General features: G+C 40.5%; 1 protein-coding gene across 1 annotated transcript in view; it reads right to left on the reverse strand.

The window, feature by feature from the left end:
* The window catches only part of LOC132570393 (golgin subfamily A member 6-like protein 22), a 162680-nt gene that overhangs the window by 73202 nt on the left and 69521 nt on the right, over positions 1-19957 (reverse strand). The window contains exons 19-20 of the mRNA XM_060237008.1: positions 16740-16784; positions 1835-1885 (exon numbers count right to left, since the gene is read on the reverse strand). Coding sequence (XP_060092991.1) covers positions 1835-1885; positions 16740-16784 — 96 coding nt within the window. The remainder of the gene's footprint in view (positions 1-1834; positions 1886-16739; positions 16785-19957) is intronic.

The raw sequence follows: 19957 nt of genomic DNA on the forward strand, positions 1-19957 counted from the left end.
CATTGGGATTCACAGCTCAGTATGCTAAAACTGGCACTCAGCTAAGCACCATATTGACATGTGGTTATGTGGGTGGCTTTGCTGACACGAGACAATCTAAAAATTAAGTATTTTTCATAAGTACAAAGCCATTATTTTCCAATAATCTGGGAATGTGTTTGGTAAGAGGCACATCTTTACCCAGCCGATATTATCAAGAAAACAAAAAACAAATAAAATTACATTTTTAAATAAAAATGTCAAAATCATTTCTTTAGCTTTGATAAAAATTATTTCTAGTGGCATGTACAGAACTGCTTCCAATTTCTTTTCATAGATAACTTGCTCCCCCTACCTGATTCAAACAGAAATGTTATCCAAGAATCATTTTTATTAACATAGTATTATTGTTGGAAAATATGAATCATGTCATCTTAGCAATCAATTATTACTACAACAGCTCCTATTTATGCATATATAAACACCTAATAGGATGGTCTGAAATGCATTTTTAAAAGGAATTTATTCAACCTATTTAATATAAATGATAGGTCCTCAACAGAAAGCATCTTGGGGAACCATGCAGCTAAATAATCCAAGGCACAATTTCAGTCCAATGAGGACTGAGCCAATTTCTGAAGTATCTAAATGCCCCCTGTGTATATGTGTTCCATGCTTACTTGGAAACATTTGGGAGGGCCAAAAGTAGGCACAACATTAAGCAATCTGTTAGGCCCTAGAAATTGCTACAAACATCTACAGCAATTTCCTGGGTTTATAGGAACCATGGGAAATGTAGTTCCCATGGTAACCAGTATCTCTTGATGCTTCCAAATTGGCTGCTTGATGCACAGTGTGTAAAAACCAGCACGTTTCCCACAAAACCTCTGCAGTATTAAAAATCTCTTTAAACAAATGTTAACAGAACATTAGTAACGCTGCTGCTAGTATTTATCAGAATCTCACATGGAAAACCCTCTTAATTTAGAAACACTTTTCATTTTCTCATTGTCTCTTAAATTCCAAGTGGTGAATCCTTATTTAAATGATATATATATTTCAGAGCTAATTTTTAATTTTAATTTCTTAACACACTTAACCCATTTTAAGTGAATAAATCCAAATCTTTCTCTTCTAGTCAGTATTCTTTTGAAGCGCTATCATACAGAAATTGTACTTTGAAGCATCCATGTTAGCTGGGGATCAGAGCACAACATTTCTGATCTGTTTATTGTAGCAAGTTCTATTTTCAAGCACTGTTAAATAGTGGGTTCAATACATGAAGAGGCTAGGTTGCAGTGATCAAAGCTCTTTATTGTGATTACAGCATGGCAATGGTTAACTAAGACTGAGGAACTGGGCCAACAGGGCCAACTATATACACTCCCAAGTTCCCACGCTAGAACGTCATTGGGTCATTCAAACCAGTGGGGACTGGCGATTTGTCCAGGGAAGCAGAGATTTGAATCCTGCTTCCCGTTGTTTCTATGTCCCCAAGCTCAGTCCTAAAGGTTCCAATGAGCCAGGCAGGAACTAACACCCAACCGTAAACACAGAGTCCACATACACAAGTGCAGAATCATTTAAGTCCCAATGTTTATCTTGATTCTTACTGATTATTGATCATTCTTAATACTGACTCTTAGGGCTTTTTTTTCTGGAAAAAGAGGTGCCAGAACCCTCAAGCGGAAAATGAAGAATCACCACACGGGTGCCCCTTATGAACTTCAAAACATTTTTTGATAATTTTGTTTTCATAAAGAGGTTTTGGAACTACATTACTGCGTTCCCTCAGGGGAAAAAGCCCTGCTGACTTTATAGGCAAATTCTCAGATATATTAGTGTCTTCACATACCTGCTACAGGCTTAGCTTCTGCTGGCTTTGCTGCCACTGGTGTCTTGGAAACTGAACAACAAGGGGGGGAGAATAAAATCATTTATTAATAAATGTATTACACTGGAGTTTTACAGTGTAAATAGTAATTGCTTTAGATATAATTCTTCTGGAGCATGTCTTCACTCATCTGAGAGAAGCTGGAGGGGGGCGGAATATTCTGAACACATTTGAATAATTGAATTTATATTTCCAGAGGAAGAATATAGTTTAAAAAAATGAACAGTCTTCATTTTGTAAATTAAGGATTTCTAGGCCATTAATGAAGAAATGTGTGCATATGCAGGCATGCAGTGATTGTTTGTTTTGCTATTAATGGAATCTAACAATTACATTTGACATAATGGTTTACTTAAGTGCAGGCAAGCACATGAACTGGAAGGATATCAGAATAATTTTATTTTCCTGAGCACAGAAAAACAGCTTACAAACACAAAATAGCTTATAAACAAAATATTGGTAAACATTTACAGACAAAATGGCAGATATAGATATTGTCTTTTATCTACTACAGGCTTAGCTACTACAGGTGTCTTGGTAACTGAAAAAGAAAAATAATTTATCATGAACATATCACAGTAGAAGAACCAAGTAGGAGTCAAGTTGCACCTTTAAGATCGACAAAGTTTTATTCAGAATGTAAGCTTTCGTGTGCTCTAAGCACACTTCATCAGATGAGGAATGAGGTATAGTGAGCAGAGCTACATATAGCTGGTAGGTAGGCAGTAGTTTGGAATGCAAAATGATACAAATTTAAAATCCAATGACAGAATAGTAAAATTAACAAATTGAGAAAACCTTTGATCTGGGTAACATGAGCATGAGAAACCAATAAAACGGTAAAATGTCAAAATGTGAGAATGTCTGTTAATTACTCTATTGTTATAAGCCTGGACCAAAACGAGGGCATTTCTTTCTCAAAAGTTTTTCCCATCCAACTAATTTAGCTTTTAACATGTAACATACAGAATACAACCATGTTTTCATTAATCCGAAATAGTACCCCTGAACATGTTTTAAGTATTGGTTTTGTATTACCAGAGGGAAAATACAATTCAAAATGGAGGAACTTATTTTTGTAAAACAAAAAATGTACAGGTTGTGAACTAAGAAAAGGGTTTATACAAATGCCTGCAGTGATTTTATGCTGTGCTACCATGGCAAGGGGCAGTATTAGAGAAGGGGCAGCTGCCCTGGGCCACATGCTGGGGGGGGGGACTAATGCTGGAGTGCACCCTGACTGCTCAGCAGCCACAGTCCACCATGGCCCACATCACTTTCCTCTAGATCTGCAACAGATGATGGGGTCATTAGGGCAGCAGCTGGGGCAATCAGCTATAGAGTGGTAAGGGCCCTTTGCTGACAGCCTTGCTGCTGACAGCCCTGATGCCACCCTGCACCTAGAGATCAGGAGCTATCTGGCCAGCAAAAATGGACCTGAAAAGATCACCATCATTGGCCTCCCTCCCTTGCTCCACAACAGAAGGGGGAAAAACAGGCTTTGGTGGGTCTAGAGGGGCTTCTCTTGCCTGCCTATCTGCCCACTCATTCACTTTCAGCAGTGGGAGCTAGGGCAGCTGTCTATGCTTAACAACTATCACTGCCACCATGACTGCTCACAGCTGCCTGTGTGGTTGTCACAACAGCTGCTCCCAACAGCAGCTTGCGCTTGCTACTTGCAATCTGGTGCTCAGGTGGATGCTAGTTTGCAGCAGAACTCGCACCTACCTTGCACTGGTCAAGGGTTCACCCCTACTTGGGGCCAGGTGCTTCTGGTTATCCTGGGTGGGGCAATGATTCTGGAGCTTTGCTCAAGGCTCCCGAATTGGTAAGAAAGTCCTTGACCAAGGATAATAAATCTATTGTATTTGAAATAATACTTAAGCTGGATGCAAGTAGGTATCTGCTTCTTTGGAGGGATATCAGAATGGTTTTATTTTACAGACAATACATAGCTAGATTGTTACCCAAATTTTTTATTATTCGTCTGATGGGTTCTCAACCCCCAGTTTTCATCTTCTGATTTCTGAGAATGGTTTGTTCTGACCTCAGATGCTCAAGGTTTTCAAAATGTATACTTGTTTTGAAGTGACCATGTGCAATCATCTGTCCCAGCTCCACAAGCTGCTGATGGTAGAGGCCTCATCACAATGATGAAAGGGCGTGGGGTAAGCATTTTTACACCTGACATGGGAGAACGTGATATGAGAATAAACCTGACATAAGAATAATGTGCAGTTATACCCTGACACCAATCCAGAGAAAGGAAAAACAGCATATAACTACAAGAGACACTATTTTTCTATCATAGATAGTTATCCTCCTCCAACAATGAATACAGCATTTTAAGGATTTATTTATTCCACCATCACAAGCTAAATCTCAAAAATACTCTCTGAATGTAGGGAAACTTTAAAGCACTTTGTTTTCCACTGTAGGATACTAGTAAATAAAAAAATGACTGTGCTTCAGCTGCTTTACCACATATCTATGATTCTTATGACTGCAGCTTTGAGGAAGAGCCAATGATGACGCCCCTTGTTTTGTGTGGCTAGTGTCACTGTGTGTTCTTGAAAGCGTAAGCTGGCCAGTACAAAACGTAGAAGGAACAGACACCTATCAGTTGATTTATGACATGGAACAGTCCAGAGGTCCCTTTTCCTGCACAAACATTTGCTGTGAAAGTAAGTTTTAGACTGAACTACACTGCAGGTATCAGAAGGTGGCAGAAGAAGAGACATCCCTGTGACATGTATCCCCTTTCCATATAGTCTTGCTACACTAGGGTTGCCAGTGGAATTCTAACTATGATCCTTCTAGCCAAATGGCCTTTCCATGCCTCAATTCTATTAGGAAACACATTTGTTTCTTGACTCAAGGAGACTCATGATGGCATGTTTTGGGACTCCTGATAGTTATTAGCAGAAAAGAACTTTGGCTTGGTGGTGACCCTCATACATTGCATGCAGAACATTTTATATGTTAAAAGGGAGCAGGCGTTGGGAAAGGCACCTCTGTCTGAGACACTGGAGAGCAGCTGCCAGTGACAGTAAATAATTCTCAGCAAGCTGGGACCAATGACATAGCTTAGCGCAAGGCACCTTCACGATGCCTTCATAATCCAGCAGATGGCACCATTATGCAATGAAAGGCATTTCAACCAACAAACTGAAATAAAGGAAGATGAAAGAATTTAATTGTTTGCCTTGTGCTTCTGCTTTTACAAAAGCTGCAGGAGCTTTAACAGGCTCTTAAAATGAGAACAAATTAAAGCAATCACTATAAAGAATTCTATAATGAAAACAGAAAGATCTGGGGAAACTGCAGATGAAAAAAATATTGCCCTCAGCATCTCTGTTATGAAAGAAGAGAGAAAGGAGATTATAAAACACAAGTGCCCACTGGTATTCCACTTCATAGAAGCAGAAATAGTGCTGAGCACTGGAGGGGGGGGATCATGATAATTAGCAATATTCACTAATGTGGGTTTCTTTTTTTAGGATCACATCTTACTAGTTTGTTTTTTGCTTCATAGATCATTGCATAAACAGGTATGGGAGAAGTAGGGCAATCTCCCCCTTCACAAAAGGCTCAGTTTCGATTTTTCAGTTCCAAGCATCAACTTTACAGGATTTACAACAAGAACTACCACTCCAGACTATCTTCCAGCCCTGTAGTGTGGGATACGTGCATCTGCTGGAATGACTTTGGGTGGGTCATAACTCTCTCAGAGCTGTTCTGTTCAAGAGCAGTTCTTGGCGAGCTCTCTCAGCCCCATCTACCTCACAGGGTGTCTGTTCTAGGGAGGGGAAGGGAAAGTAGATTGTAAACTGCTCTGAGTGAAGGGTGGGGTATAAATCCAATCTCTTCTACTCTTAGAATGACATTCCTAAAATGTGTTCACAAGATCATTAAATACAGGTTGCTTAACTCTTTACAAGGGCTGTAGTGCCTTGCCAGACTTTGATATATGAAGTCATGGGATAACTTATCATACCGATATATTTTCACTAATTATTCCTTTATGCACAGTCCTAGTATAATAATGAACCTAGTATAGTAAATGAACCACAGTCCTAGCATAATTGCATCAGGATGAGAATGTAACCATATCAAGGGAAAGAATGACGAATCGACAGTTGTAGAAAGCAACAGTTAATGCAATAGTTAAGACAAGTTTGTATTAATTTTTGGTTTAGTAGTAATTCTGTAAATTGTTATTAGGGAATGACAACCTATGTAATTTAAAATGGAGTTTATTTTAGCATCAGTGCTATGAGAAATATATTACATAGCTTCCATTTGAAATGATATATTTCTTTTTCTTTCTTTTGAGAGCATTTGGTTGGTTCCAGAAGAAGATTTCCACATGCTTCGGAGCCCTTGCAGAAGCAGACACTTACCAAAAAGACTGTCCTGGCAGCTTGTGCTACGTTAACCGTATTGTATTTCAATTGCATTTCTGCCTGTGGAAGACATTGTGCAAGCACTAGACACTCTGGTATATCTAGTGCCACTGCTTGTCCAAGCAGAACTAAGTTGTGTTTACATTTCTGTCCATGCATCACTGGATCCAACCTACTGTGAGTCAATTGATACAGAAACAGAAAGACCCTTGAATGAAACCCCAATTAAGTTTTCATGTCTACCCTGAATGAGGCTGTGAGATCTGTCAGACTAAGTTTCACTCCCCCCTCCCTGCACAGCTGGAGAGAGGAAAGTTTAGCTCCCCCCGTGAAAAAATTTCTCTGGAATTGCTGTATTTGCCAATTAAGTGAATCGGCAAGTTCCATCAACAGGACAGAGGGGTAGCAGTGGCAGCAGCAGAAGGAAAATTTGTGAAAAGGAATGCTTTGCAGAAGGAAGTATTAACACTACAACTCAAATCCCACCCTCAGCCCAAAATGCTAATATTTAACAATAACAAGATGTTGAAGATTTATGTAAAGATCTGGGCTGGAGAGTCATCAATATGCACATGTTACCTAGCTCTACCTTTCTTTTCCATCAGATTTTGAGAACGCTGTTGATGTTCTGAAACAGTGCTTAGGGTCAATAACAGGGTGAAGAAGCTGAACAATGCAGAGGTTCTCGAGCTTAGTAGAAAGGCAGACCAGTGACTTCAGATCTTTCCTGTCTAGGATGTAATTCTATTCCCCTTGAACAAGGCATTCTCACAGCTTGGGAGTGCTGCTCTATACAACTCAGCAATCATTAGAAAACCAGCTTGCTGCAGTGGTCTGGAATGTTTATGCCCAGCTTTTGCTGTTGTTTTAGCTGTGTCCATCCCCAGAAAGAATCACGGACCAATACATCATTTTTTGAACTGAACTGGTTCATATCAGTTTGAGCCATTTAAAGTTCAGACCCCTGCTTTCTGCCACCCAGGGCAACAATTTCCAAACAGCTGAGCAGCAGGGAGCACAGCTCAGCTCTTTGATTTAAATGACTCAGTATCATTTAAATTCTATTTTCTGCTCCCTGCAAAAAGCAGAAAATGGATTTCCATTCAGCTGTTTGGTTTAAATGGCTCCAAGTTCCTGAAACTCAGCTGTTTGGCTCTGAGCTATTTAAACCAAACTGCTGAGCTGTTTCTCATGCAGAGTCAAAAGGAGGAATAAACCCCTGCTTTCTGCACTTCATAAACTGCCACAAACCATATCAAAATTCATGGAAGTTCGTGGTAGTTCTTCAGTTCACAAACATTGCTTCACAAACCATGAACCAGCCAATATTTGTGATGAATTTTAGTTTGTCAATCGGCTTGTTCCCATCTCTACTACCCTACCCTCCCATTTCTCTTTAGATTCTCTTTAATTAGTATTATTTGTTAGGTTAGGATTTCATAGAATTTTGGATTAGTAGAACATTTATTTAGTGTGTGTATGTGCTCATGTTTCAAACTCTGTATTCAGTTTGCTAATTCCCTTTGCCATTATTCTTTGCCATAAAGTTAAATCCTTAACTTTAAACCAGTGTCTGTTCACTTCTAGGAATCTGCACACCCTTATAAGGTGTTATATCAAATCTTGGACCCTAGTATACATTAGATAATACATTCCCTATATTATCTACCCTAAGCACTGTGGCCAGGAGACACTGCCTGCCTCTATGGGAGCACCCCAACAGAGAGTTAATGGGGTCCCCAGCTCCAGAAACAAAATGGATTCTGGTCAGAAACAGGCCCAGCATCACCATTCTTTGCAAAAGGCAGATGCTCAGGCTTGCTCTGATTACCACATAGGCTTTCCTCTTGGTCTAGCCCTTTCCACTCCCACCCCCCAAGTGAGATGTATGAAAGACAATGAGGCTTGCAGGTAAAGTATGACTCATGACCTAATCCTTTGCTTCTGTTTAATAGCACATCTTGCCAACTCCCTGCTCCAACAAAGCTCTTTCTATTTACTTCTATGCTAATGTTTGCCATGTTCACCAATTCTTCGTCTACTACTCTGACTCCACCCCATAGTGTCGAAACTAAAAAGGAATAGAACGTTAAACTCATCATGGCCCATCCAAATATCAAATACTGTGTAAGTAACACCAATTGTTTTAACCTGGTAATACATTCATGTGGGCAGGATAAGCCCATCAATGGTTATTTAGGTCTGCATGGTTACAGGAGACCACTCCATGGTTACAGGAGACCACTCCACTCTTCAAAACCCTATATAAACTGGGTAAAAATCACCTTATGGTGTGTATTCTTTAGTGTGCCATTATACAGTCTGTACCACCAACACCCAGGTTACTTTTTGTAATTGGGCCTAATGGACGTGTCACTCTGATCATGCATGCTCTTTTCTTCATTTCTCTGCTGATAGGACGTCTGCACTTCTGGACCAAGTAGTATTAACCACTCCAACAATTCCTAAAAATCCCTGTTGATCACCTCTATATTTCCTAGATCTTGCTGTGTATGTATTCTATTGTTTGTGTGTGTGAATATACCTTTTAACATAATTTCTAGTAAAACAATATAAAATATATTCATTCTGGAGTCTTTCTGTATGAAACCGGACCTTTGTATAATTGATGAAGATTCTAGCTCCTAATTTGCTCTGCCTAAGTCTCCCTCTTGCAAATTTCCCCATCTAAAAGAGGAGTCATCAAGCATTTCCAGTAACAGCACAAGTATGTATAGGATTCAAACTGAGAGCCAGTTTGGTATAGTGGTTAAGTGCACAGAATCTAACCTGGGAGAAGTGGGTTTGATTCCCCACTCCTTCACATGCAGTGCTGGTGTGGTCTTGGGTCAGCCACAAGTTCTCAACAGAGCTGTTCTCTCAGGAATAGTTCTGGAAAGAGCTCTGTAAGCCCCACCTACCTCACAGGGTGTCTGTTGTGGGGAGAGAAAGGAAAAGGACATTGTAAGCCACTTTGAGACACCGAGTGAAGGGTGGGGTATAAATCCAATCTCCTCCTCCACTTCTTCACTACTGACATGAGCTGGGGTTAGAGCTAAGAGCCTTCATTGTTACCCTTGAACAAATAGTGCAGCATTCTAAAAAACCCTATGGAATGGCTGCTTGTTTCCTCTGAAAGCCCAACTGATATGGAGACTTCAGGCAGCAAAGCTGGGTGGCTTGCGTCCTATATATTTGAGAGTAGCTTTTATTTTTTCAGGGGGCTGACAGCTTTGAGCCTATATTATAGAAATCTGATATACAAACTTTTTCGGCTCTTCTACAAAGCTCATGGCCACCAAGAATACATTGAGCTAAGATCATAGCTGACATTTTATTCCCTGTGAAATCTCTGCTTTTTCAAGACATGTGATTTAAAAAATTGAGAAAAGCAGGAAATAACCGTCAGTCACAAAGAGGAATGTGGAACTGTGGGGGGGGGGGGGAGTGTGAATTGATTTAGAATGGAAGAGGCAGCTGAAGTCTAAACATGTCATTTTAGAATTATAAATGATGACACCTCTTCTTATTTGCATCTTCTACAGTTTTAATAACCATAATTCTGGTGATCAGAACAAGCTGTTGTAAAATTGGGCTAAAGTGTAAAAGGATAATGAAGAAATCTTACTTTTCAGTTCTTTGATCAAAATTACTTCTTTCTTATCTGTAATGTATTTTTAAAAGAATTACACCATAGCAAATATTACCATATATGTAAACTATTCAATCACTTATAAATCATTTTGACTCTTCATTCAGCAACTCAACACAATCTCTAGCAGAGATATAACCAACTCTATTTATCTAATTGTCATGGAAGTTTAAAAAATATTTGTTCTCTCAGACAGTAGTAATAATATTCTTCCAGTCCCAAAGGTTTCATGTGAAGCACATGTCTACCTGCAATCTACTGTCAGTGTGAGAGTATAACACTTCAACATTTTTTCACTGTTCTAGTCCCTCAATCCCTTTTAAAATATTCTTATTAAATGCTTTTTTGTTGATCAAAAGCAATAAAAACCTAGAAAAAAATTCAGGGGAAGCACATTTTGTACTTGGTTATGCGTACTTTGCTCTCTGGGCTAAAAATATTTCTGGCTTAATCTGCTGCCTCTATTAGCATGTTTTCCAGGAATCACTTCAAAGCACGCTAATTACTACATTGAGATGAAATTAATCATAAAGCAGCTTTCGGCCATGGGGGTCTGCTGGAGCATTCAAGGAACACTTTATAGTTGCCAGATACAGAAATTTTAAAAGGTGTCACTTGCAGTTGATATGAATCATTTATCACAATAATCTGCTCTTACCAGAAGCAATAAAACCTGAATGCACCAGCAGCATTATATACAATAGCAGCTGTGGTTTACAATTAAATACTCCAAGTGTGTGTGTTCTGATATAATGTAATATTACATTACAGGGTCTTTTGATAAATAACTAAATATTCTTAACTGTAGTAGTAGCTCAGACAGTTATATTATTCAGACTTGATGCTAATGTTTAGGACCTTCCAGGGTGAGGGGCAGAGAACTTGCCATTGTGATGTATACCATGGTATTACCTAGATTAGATTACTGCAATGTGCTCTTTGTGGGGCTTCCTTTGAAGACTATCCAGATGCTACAGTTTGTATAAAATGTGGTAGCCAGAATGTTGACTAGGAGTAGGTTGTAGGGTCCATATCACTCTGGTCTTATTCTATCTGCCTTGGCTCTTAGCCCAACTCACAGTGCTAGCATTGATCTTTAAACCTCTATATGGTTTGAGGCCAGCATACCTTTAGGACCACCTTCTCCCATATAGACCTATGCATCCACCCAGGTCATCTTTGGTGGCTTTGTTTTGGGTGCCCCTGAGGCTAGGCAGGTGGCAACTAGAAATGACCTTTTTGGTCATAGCATCAAAACTTGAGAACTCTCTCCCCAGGGAGATTAATCTGTCTTCTTGTTGTCTTCCATTATTGGTTGAAGACTTCTTATTCTGTTTGGTATACACCAATACCTGTTAGTGGCCTTGACCCTAGTGTTTGGTCTTATGCCTGTTTACATGGTTTTATTGGATTATTGTATTTCTTAATTTATGTTATATGTTATTAAAGTTGAAATGTTTTTATGTTTGATGTTCACTACATTGGTGACCCTATTTGGATGTTTTAAATCAATGTTTTAATGTTTTAAATCAATATATAAATAATAAATAAATATGGTTGCCATCATGGTGGTGGGAGGTTTCCTGCTCCCAAACACCATTGCTCACCACCATTCATCTAGATAGTGTAAGGAAAAGCCCCCTACTTTTCATACACATGGACATCGGGATCACCAGTATGGTTGCCAGGGTGCCTGGAGTTTTGACTCACACACATCTGCTCTAAGAAGTGGACTTTGCCCACGGTTTCTAAGGCTTATGTGGATACTATAAGCCTCAGCTTTGCAGCAGCATTTTACATCTCTGGATGGGTGTTAGCCAGAATTACAGACGAGCTTCCAGCTGTTCCTTGTGTGCCCAGTCTTGGCCGCTGCAGTGGAAGAAGCCACGCCACCATGAACTGTACAGGCAAACAGTTTCCAGCCTGTTTCCATGAACCAAAGGCTAACACCATCTTGTTTTCCTGACTCCAGTTCATCCCAACAGAAGGCTCACGTACACACCAGATGTCACCTTTGGCCTACAAGCAACCTACCCACCCCAGAGTGGTTAATAGTCCAACTGCCACTTTCTTTGTTTAACAGAACTCTAGACAAAGACTGGTGCCCAGAAGACAAAAGAAGAGGAAGACCATCTTCAGCCAGAGCCAAGTTCCTTTGTACATTCTGGGTGTTACCTAGGCCAGCATTTGATTCTCTATTGTCACCCTTTTAGATAAGTCCATTTAGACTTAAGTATTCTCCACCCAGTAATCACTTCTATTCTTCTTCCCAACTGTCACTTTGGAGCCTCCCCCAGGTCCGTTTCAACCTGAAAGTTTACTCAGGTACTCATGGACCAAGCTTGTTCATTGGTCAGTCATGGGCACCCAATTAGGTGCCACCAATTAACTTGCTATTGGCTACTGCAGAAGTCCAGCCCTTATGGTCACTGCAGAGCCTCCTCTTTCTCCTCCCTCATACCTCCCAGTCCCTGAGGGTCTAAGGTAGTCTATTTAACCTCTGACCCAACTCCACTCATGTGTGCTTCTATCAGTATCCTACCTTCCACTGCATAGATCCATCCTCGATTCTAAGGCCAAGTTTCGGGTCCCTTACCCGCGCCCTCACTCGTTGCCAATTGGAGCCTTCCTTGAAGACTACGATAGGTAAACATTACCCTGTGTGTCTACCCTTTTTGTTCCCCTATCCATCTATCTATATTTCCTAGGACTGTATGTATGATTGTATGAACATTTTATCCTGTATGGAAGTATATATATATTTCCAATAAATTATAATTGATTTTACTAAATTAGAGTCCCCATTATTTTAAGCACTACTCTCTGGTTGGTTAATCTTGTATACATTGGGAAAAAGATCCCTAGTGAGCCAGGTGCCCACCTGACTAATTCCCCAACCTCGTTTTGAGGGCATTTTGGCTTACAATAGTAGGAGGAAAATTGTGGGCAAAATGGGTGGCATAACTGGCATCCTCAGCATGGAAACACAACTTGCAGCATGACCCTAGCATTCATCCCATACTGTATGGGTAAGTCATGAGTTCTGGGTGTAAGAGTCCCTGAATACCCCACAGTGGCACACACCTACAAACACACCCTTACCTGCTGAATAATAATAGTAGGGTGCTAGTTGTGTGTATCTGTGCTTCAACAAACACAGATATAAATAAATGGTAACGTATAATATGGGCCCTGCAAGGAGATGAAGAAATAGACCTGCCTTACGTAATCCCCCCCCCCCCCACACACACACACACTACAGTAAGTATGGGGGCCAGCTGGGACTAGTGTCTTATGAGTGTGAAAAACTCCTAAATATATTGCTCTGTGACACTTCTCTGTCTCTGGCTCACATCTTCAGTATGTTTCATCCTTGTATAAACAAATTCTGGCTGTCCTTCTACAGTAAACAAGTTTTATGTTCATTCTGGGGTTATTGAAGGAAAATTATTGTTTCTAAGTGTATCATTAAGTGAATAATCAATCAGATCAGTATCGGTTGGCCATCTTGCAGCTGGGAAAACATCCTGAGAGGTTGCTTCCCACCCATTTTACTGAATATTGGGAATCAAGGTTCAAAGCTGGGAAATTTCCTCTTTCTTGGCTCAGGAATGCACACTCACATCCCTTAAAATAGTATAAAAAGTCATCCCTACTAGAGCTCAAGGAGATTCTGTTGGGGGTCCAGGTAGAAGATTCCCTTGATATGTATATCAGGTCTTGGTACATGGAGTTGATTGCTGCATGTACCCATCCCCTCCCAGACCTACAGACTTGTCTGCTCTCTAGTTAGGTAATGTATCAACCACACTTCCCATTCCTTCACTAACATACCCACTACTGCCTTTCATTCCATTCTCTTAAGTATGAGTTTATTTACATGTGTTCTGTAAGTTTATTATTTTTCTAATAAAATTCTTATTCTTTTAAACCTGATCTGGTTCTTGGCTACAATATTTGTTTGTTAAAAGGGCTTATCGGGGACAACCCTCTGTAGACATAGATTTAAAAAAGGTAAAGGTAGTTCCCCGAGCAAGCACCACTCATTTCCAACTCTGGGGTGATGTTGCATCACAACGTTTCCACAGCAGACTTTTTTAATGGAGTAGTTTACCATTGCCTTCCTGAGTCATCTATATTCCGCCCCACCCCCTAGCAAGCTGGGTACTCATTTTACCAACCTCAGAAGGATGGAAGGCTGAGTCAACCTTGAGCCAGCAACCTGAACCCAGCTTCTGCTGGGAACAAACTCAGGTTGTGAGCAGAGCTTCGAATGAAGTACTTCAGCTTTACCACTCTGTGCCACAGGGCTTGTTTGTAAACATAGATAGATCCTGCTTAATACCCCCACACCTCATTTGCCTGCCTTTGAGCTAACTTCCCCATCTTAACTAAAAGTCAAGACTATTCAAACCAGCTGTCGGGGATAACAATGGCACTGCCCCCAAAGTGATAATGTCACTTCCAGGTGATGATGAATGTTGCCTTCTTCACATGAGGAATGCTGACTACACCCAACCCCCGTATAAGTCCCCACCTTCCCCATCTCCCATATAGTTCCAAGTGGAGTTGCATGTAAATAAGGATGTGAATAGGGGTGTGCATTCAGTTTGGCTGAAATGAATACACCCCCGAAAAACAGCTGATTTGGCTGTATTAAAGCAATATATAGCCGAATCAGATTCTCTGATCTGATTCGGGAGCCGTATACTGCAGTCGTGACTTGCCGCTGAAATTCGGTGGCCATTCAGCCCCGTTAGACCCTATGGGCCATTAAAATCAATGGCAAATTAGGTATAATGAAGTGCAGCTGGGGGGCAGGGGGCTTGAGGTAGAAGCTCCAATTTTTCATGGAGGCTTCAGGAGACTCTGTCCTACAGAACCCCCCTAAGTTTTGAAAAGATTGGATCGAAACTTAGAGGGGTTCTGTAGGAGAGAGGCTCCCGAAGTTTCCCTGAAAATTTGGAGTCTCTACCTCAAACCCCCTGCCCCCCAGCTGCACTTCATTATACCCTATTTTGCCATTGCTTTCAATGGCCCATAGGGTATAATGGGGTCGCATATTCGGGAATAACCGTATATCTTCCGAATCAGATTCTCTGCTATTAAGAGATATATGGCCTCCCATATTTTTTAGCCCCAAATACGTCCGAATCTGAGCTTTTCCGAATTTTTGTCTTTTGCACACCCCTAGATGTGAACACATGGTGAAGGAGGATTCAGGAGAGCTGGACATCAAGGAGGCTGTGGAGAAAGGTTTTTCCTAAGCCGGAGGAGGAGGAGGACTGCAGATTTATACCCTGCCATTCTCACTGAATCAGAGACTCAGAGTGCCTTACAATCTCCTATATCTTCTCCCCCCACAACAGACACCCTGTGAGGTGGGTGGGACTGAGAGGGCTCTCACAGCAGCTGCCCTTCCAAGGACAACTCCTGCGATAGCTATGACTAACCCAAGGTCATTCCAGCAGGTGCAAGTGGAGTAGTGGGGAATCAAACCTGGTTCTCCCAGATAAGAGTCTGCACACTTAATGACTACACCAAACTGGCTTTATATGCTGCTTCAAAAGTTCTAGTGGGCTGCAGCAGAAATCTCTGCCTTCCTTATTACTGCTTGCCTTCCTAACCTTTAAAATTCCTGTGAGGGGACTCCTGGGAATTCTTTCAGTATGTGCCTAATTCCCTATTCAACGTAGCTAACATTGAAAAATAGTCCAAGGTTGAAATATAACTGGCCAAACATTTTAAATAAATGTAGATGCTGGACAGGAGCCCATTCTTTCTCTAAAATAAATCAAAACATATTTTAAAAGCTGTTTGGAGTATGTAATAGTAGGTTGTACTTGCTAGTTTATGAAATATTATGAGTATATCAACACACCACATGCTTTAGCAAGTTTGTGAGTGTCTAGGAGGGTGTCCCTGCTCAATGTGAAAGAGTCCAGTGGCCTCAGAAGGAGAGGTAAGGCACTCTGAGCCGTTTTGCTCTTTACCACCCTCCTCCTGTAAGCTGAGCAGCTGGTGCTTTTTCACTAGCCAGCTTGTGAAGGCAGCTCTGTGAAGGCAGCTCTGCACCCATTCAGACTTCCAGTCTTCTAAACTGGAAGTTCGTCCCCCAAGGTTGCAGAAGGGGGGGGGGGCAACTGCTTGTTGTGGTGTCATTCTGATAGGCAGCAACCTTTCCCCACTCCCACAATGGCTGCTAGTCATGGCTATGGCATCTCCACTACCCAACAAATTCCTTCTCTGTCATTTCCTAGTTCGTGACATGTTTTAATTCTTTTTTTCTGGGGGTTAAGGAATTTCCCCTCCATCCTCATTAATAGGTAATACTGCTGAACGAATATTGCTCACTAGAGCTGAAGACCTTAACTAAACTCACATATGCACAAAAACCAATATAAACATATACAAATAAGGAAACTAGGGCCTGGATGGAGAATTTGATCACTGTTCACTGCAGAAATATACAGATCATGTTATTTAAGCATTTAAGTGGAAGTCTTGATAGAATATTATACCAAACCAAGAAACGGTGCCCCCGTAACAATTATTCACAAAAATGAACTGCATCCATTGGAATAATGGTAAATCTGCTTCCCTCCTTGGCTAATCCTAGATACTAAGATTCGAGTCTTCTTCATTCTATAAAGCCCCACTATTTCATCTTTATATCCTCATCCAATATTCTATTTGCTGGTTGTGTTAGAGTGTAACTAAATATTAAGAAAAGGCTTTTAAATATATACAAGTAGAGGGTTTTTTCTGAATAATCCAAATGAAAGAAGAAAATCACACAAAAGTTTACCTTCTTTCTTTTCAGCAGGAGGAGAAGGCTTTTTTCTTAATTGTTCTGAAAAAGAAGTATTGCACAGGTAAACACCACTGCTGTATTTTAGCTACTAAATATTTTGAAAAACATGATCTAATTATATTCTTATCTGCAGGGAACTCTATATATGTATATTTTAGTTCTTTCTGGCATAAGCAGCTCCATTTTACCTCAGGCCTCGATCAGCATTTCTTTGAAGTAAGCTAGCAATAACAATTGCTGCAAATAATGACGTCTAAACTACGTAAGGCTGTTAAAAAAGCCCCCTTTGCATCTTTCATAGAACTAAATCCCTATGTGGCTTATAATAACACATTATGCACAATGCTGCCTTTTCTACAGATTCAGAATAAAGCCACCTTGAGCATAAATGATTTCTTTACTATTACAGAGCTTGAACTAGAACAAATTTAAAATTTAGCATATGCAATGACTTCATAAACCTTGCTTAAAAACACTTTGCAAGGTATCCATTAAAGGACCAAACTAGGTGTGACAGCATCCTTGTGGCTGCCACCAGGATGACAACAGAATTCTAAAGTGATTTCAAAAATGCTGCAAGGGCCTGATCCTGACTGGGTCTGCAGCACAGCACTCTTGTTTCCCCTGTGCACTTTTTGGCGTGCCAAACAGCGGTGGGGCTTAGCAAGGCATGCAGGGGGCAAGAGCACCACAGCTTCAGGACATTTTAAAATCACTTCAAAATGTACGCATCATTCCCATGGAGGCCACAACGACACCATATTGTCTAATTTGGCCGTTAGAATGACTACAGACCAGCTGTTGTTATCTAAGCATTTACAGAAGGTCAGAAATTCAGGTAACTAATACAGGCACTCAAATTACTATGCCAATTGCACTAGCTGAAAACAAGCGCAAAAAAGGCTGCACAAGTTTCAGTTGTTGTTAATGAACAAAATGTTTGCTTTGATTTCTTTTGTCAGTCTGCAGCATTGCTTGTGGTCCAGGGATGCAAACAAAATATGAACCCCTGTGGCCAGCAAGCAGCACTGCAGGAAAAGTTAAGCAAACAAGTAATACTTGATTTTATAGAGTTAAAGAGAGTCCCATGTTACTCAGTGGGGTTGACTCCCAGGGAAGTGTCTTTAAGACTGCTCTGATGGACACTTTGAAGATACACCTCTCAGAGCAATGCCTTCTGTAGTAACATGTTTATCTCTATGACTATTAATTACATTATTTTACATTATTTATTGATTACTCTTTTCCCTTTCTCCCATTCCCTATGGCCTCTGGGACCCTAAGCCATACATCCATGCACTAGAATTACCAATAGATCCCCAAAGAAATGAATGTTACTAAATAGGGTTGCCAACCTCCAGCTGGGACCTGGAATTCAGTTTCCCTTGAAGAAATGGTAGCTTTGGAGGCTTCCCAACCCCATTGACTCCCTCCCTCCCCAACTCCACCTTCCCCAGGCATTGTCCCCAAATGTCCAGGAATTTCTTAGGCTAGAGTTAGCAATTCACTTTCTTTAAGCTTAAAAACTGAGTGCCTGGACAAGCAAGTTTTCCCCTGGGTGGGAGAAAACTTGGGAGTGCAGTGTCTAAACAAACGGTTTGTGAGCTGGACAATATCATGTCTGCTGTGAACCCTCTCTCTCAGCTCACCATTGTCCATATAAGGACAATAATATTGGCTTACCTTACTGGACACAATAAAGTGCTTTGAACAATAAAAGCTCTATATGAATGCTAGTTATCATAACTGTCAGATTGAGTTGTGGGTTCTCCTTGGTTTCTCCGCATGTGGTATCCAATTTGGATCTAACCATGGCATGTATGGAGAAGGGGCTTCAGCTTTCCTCCAGCAACATTTTCCCAACTTGAAACAATCCTGAGTGGCATACTTTGGCCTAAGAAGACCCACATGTACCTTTGGGGACACATGGATTTCCCCACATAGTGTCCCTTAGAAATGTTTCAGGTTGGGAAAATGGAATGGGGTCCTTTTCTCCACACACATCCCCTGATCCAAATCATGCATGCATGCATATACATCTATTTGTAAGAAACAGCCAATGAGTGTTCACTTAAAAATGAAACCAGGGACCAGTACTTGAAAATGTGTGGGGTTTAAATCACATGTTCAGCTTTGCACACGTTGAGTGTAACATGAAAATTACTCAATACATGTATAAAGAAAAATCAAGCATACATTGTACTTGGATTGTACATGAATCCATTTGAGCTTAAGAAGAGGGCTAGTGTTACATCTGACACAGGGTCAGACAGCAGACCGACCCTGTTACTCCATAATAAGGTTTTTATACCCCACTCTTCTCTATCTTAAGAAGTCTTAAAGAGGTTTTCAATTGCCTTTCTTTAGGGTGAGTTCACACACACTACATAACTCAGTTTGCAACTGGATTTTTACTGTGTAAGTATAGGAAGATCCACTTGCAAAGAGTCGTCGTGTGAATGCACCCTTAGTCACCCCACAACAGGCCTCTTGTGGGGTAGGTGGGTCTGAGTTTGAGGGAACTGTTACTGGCCAAAGGTCACCCAGCAGGCTTCATGTGGAGGAGTGGGGAATCAATCCCAGTTCTCCAGGTCCAGTACTCTTAACCACTACACCATACTGCTGATAAATCTCTTCTCTAATAGTACATATATGATAATTTCCTAGAATGTTTGGAGAACATTTTAAAATTGTGTAGAATATAGTTGTTTATATGAGAAAAAGAGAGAGAGAGAGAGAGAAAGAGAGAGAGAGAAAAAGAGAAAAAGAAAGAGAGAGAGAGAAAGAAAGAAAGAAAGAAAGAAAGAAAGAAAGAAAGAAAGAAAGAAAGAAAGAAAGAAAGAAAGAAAGAAAGAAAGAAAGAAAGAAAGAAAGAAAGAAAGAAAGAAAGAAAGAAAGAAAGGAAGGTTTTGTCTCATGTTTCAAATTTGTAGTGGAAACATCATCTGTTACTAACTTACTGTAAATGAATTACTGATGATCTGGCCAAAGTCTACAGTCTGGTGCTTCCTCTTATATGGGTATATAAATCCAGCATAACCACACTGACTTCAGTGCTTCCAAGAAACTAGATAAGCAGAAGGTTTCTAGATACAGTATGTCAGCCATATGTGTGAAATCATTTCCTCCATATTTGACACATTAATGGGGGCTTTTAAACCAATACATCATGCTTGGATGATACTTAATGTTCCATTTGCTGCCCCTAGCAA

Source organism: Heteronotia binoei, chromosome 1 (genome assembly GCF_032191835.1).
Source record: "Heteronotia binoei isolate CCM8104 ecotype False Entrance Well chromosome 1, APGP_CSIRO_Hbin_v1, whole genome shotgun sequence".
NCBI lineage: Eukaryota > Metazoa > Chordata > Lepidosauria > Squamata > Gekkonidae > Heteronotia > Heteronotia binoei.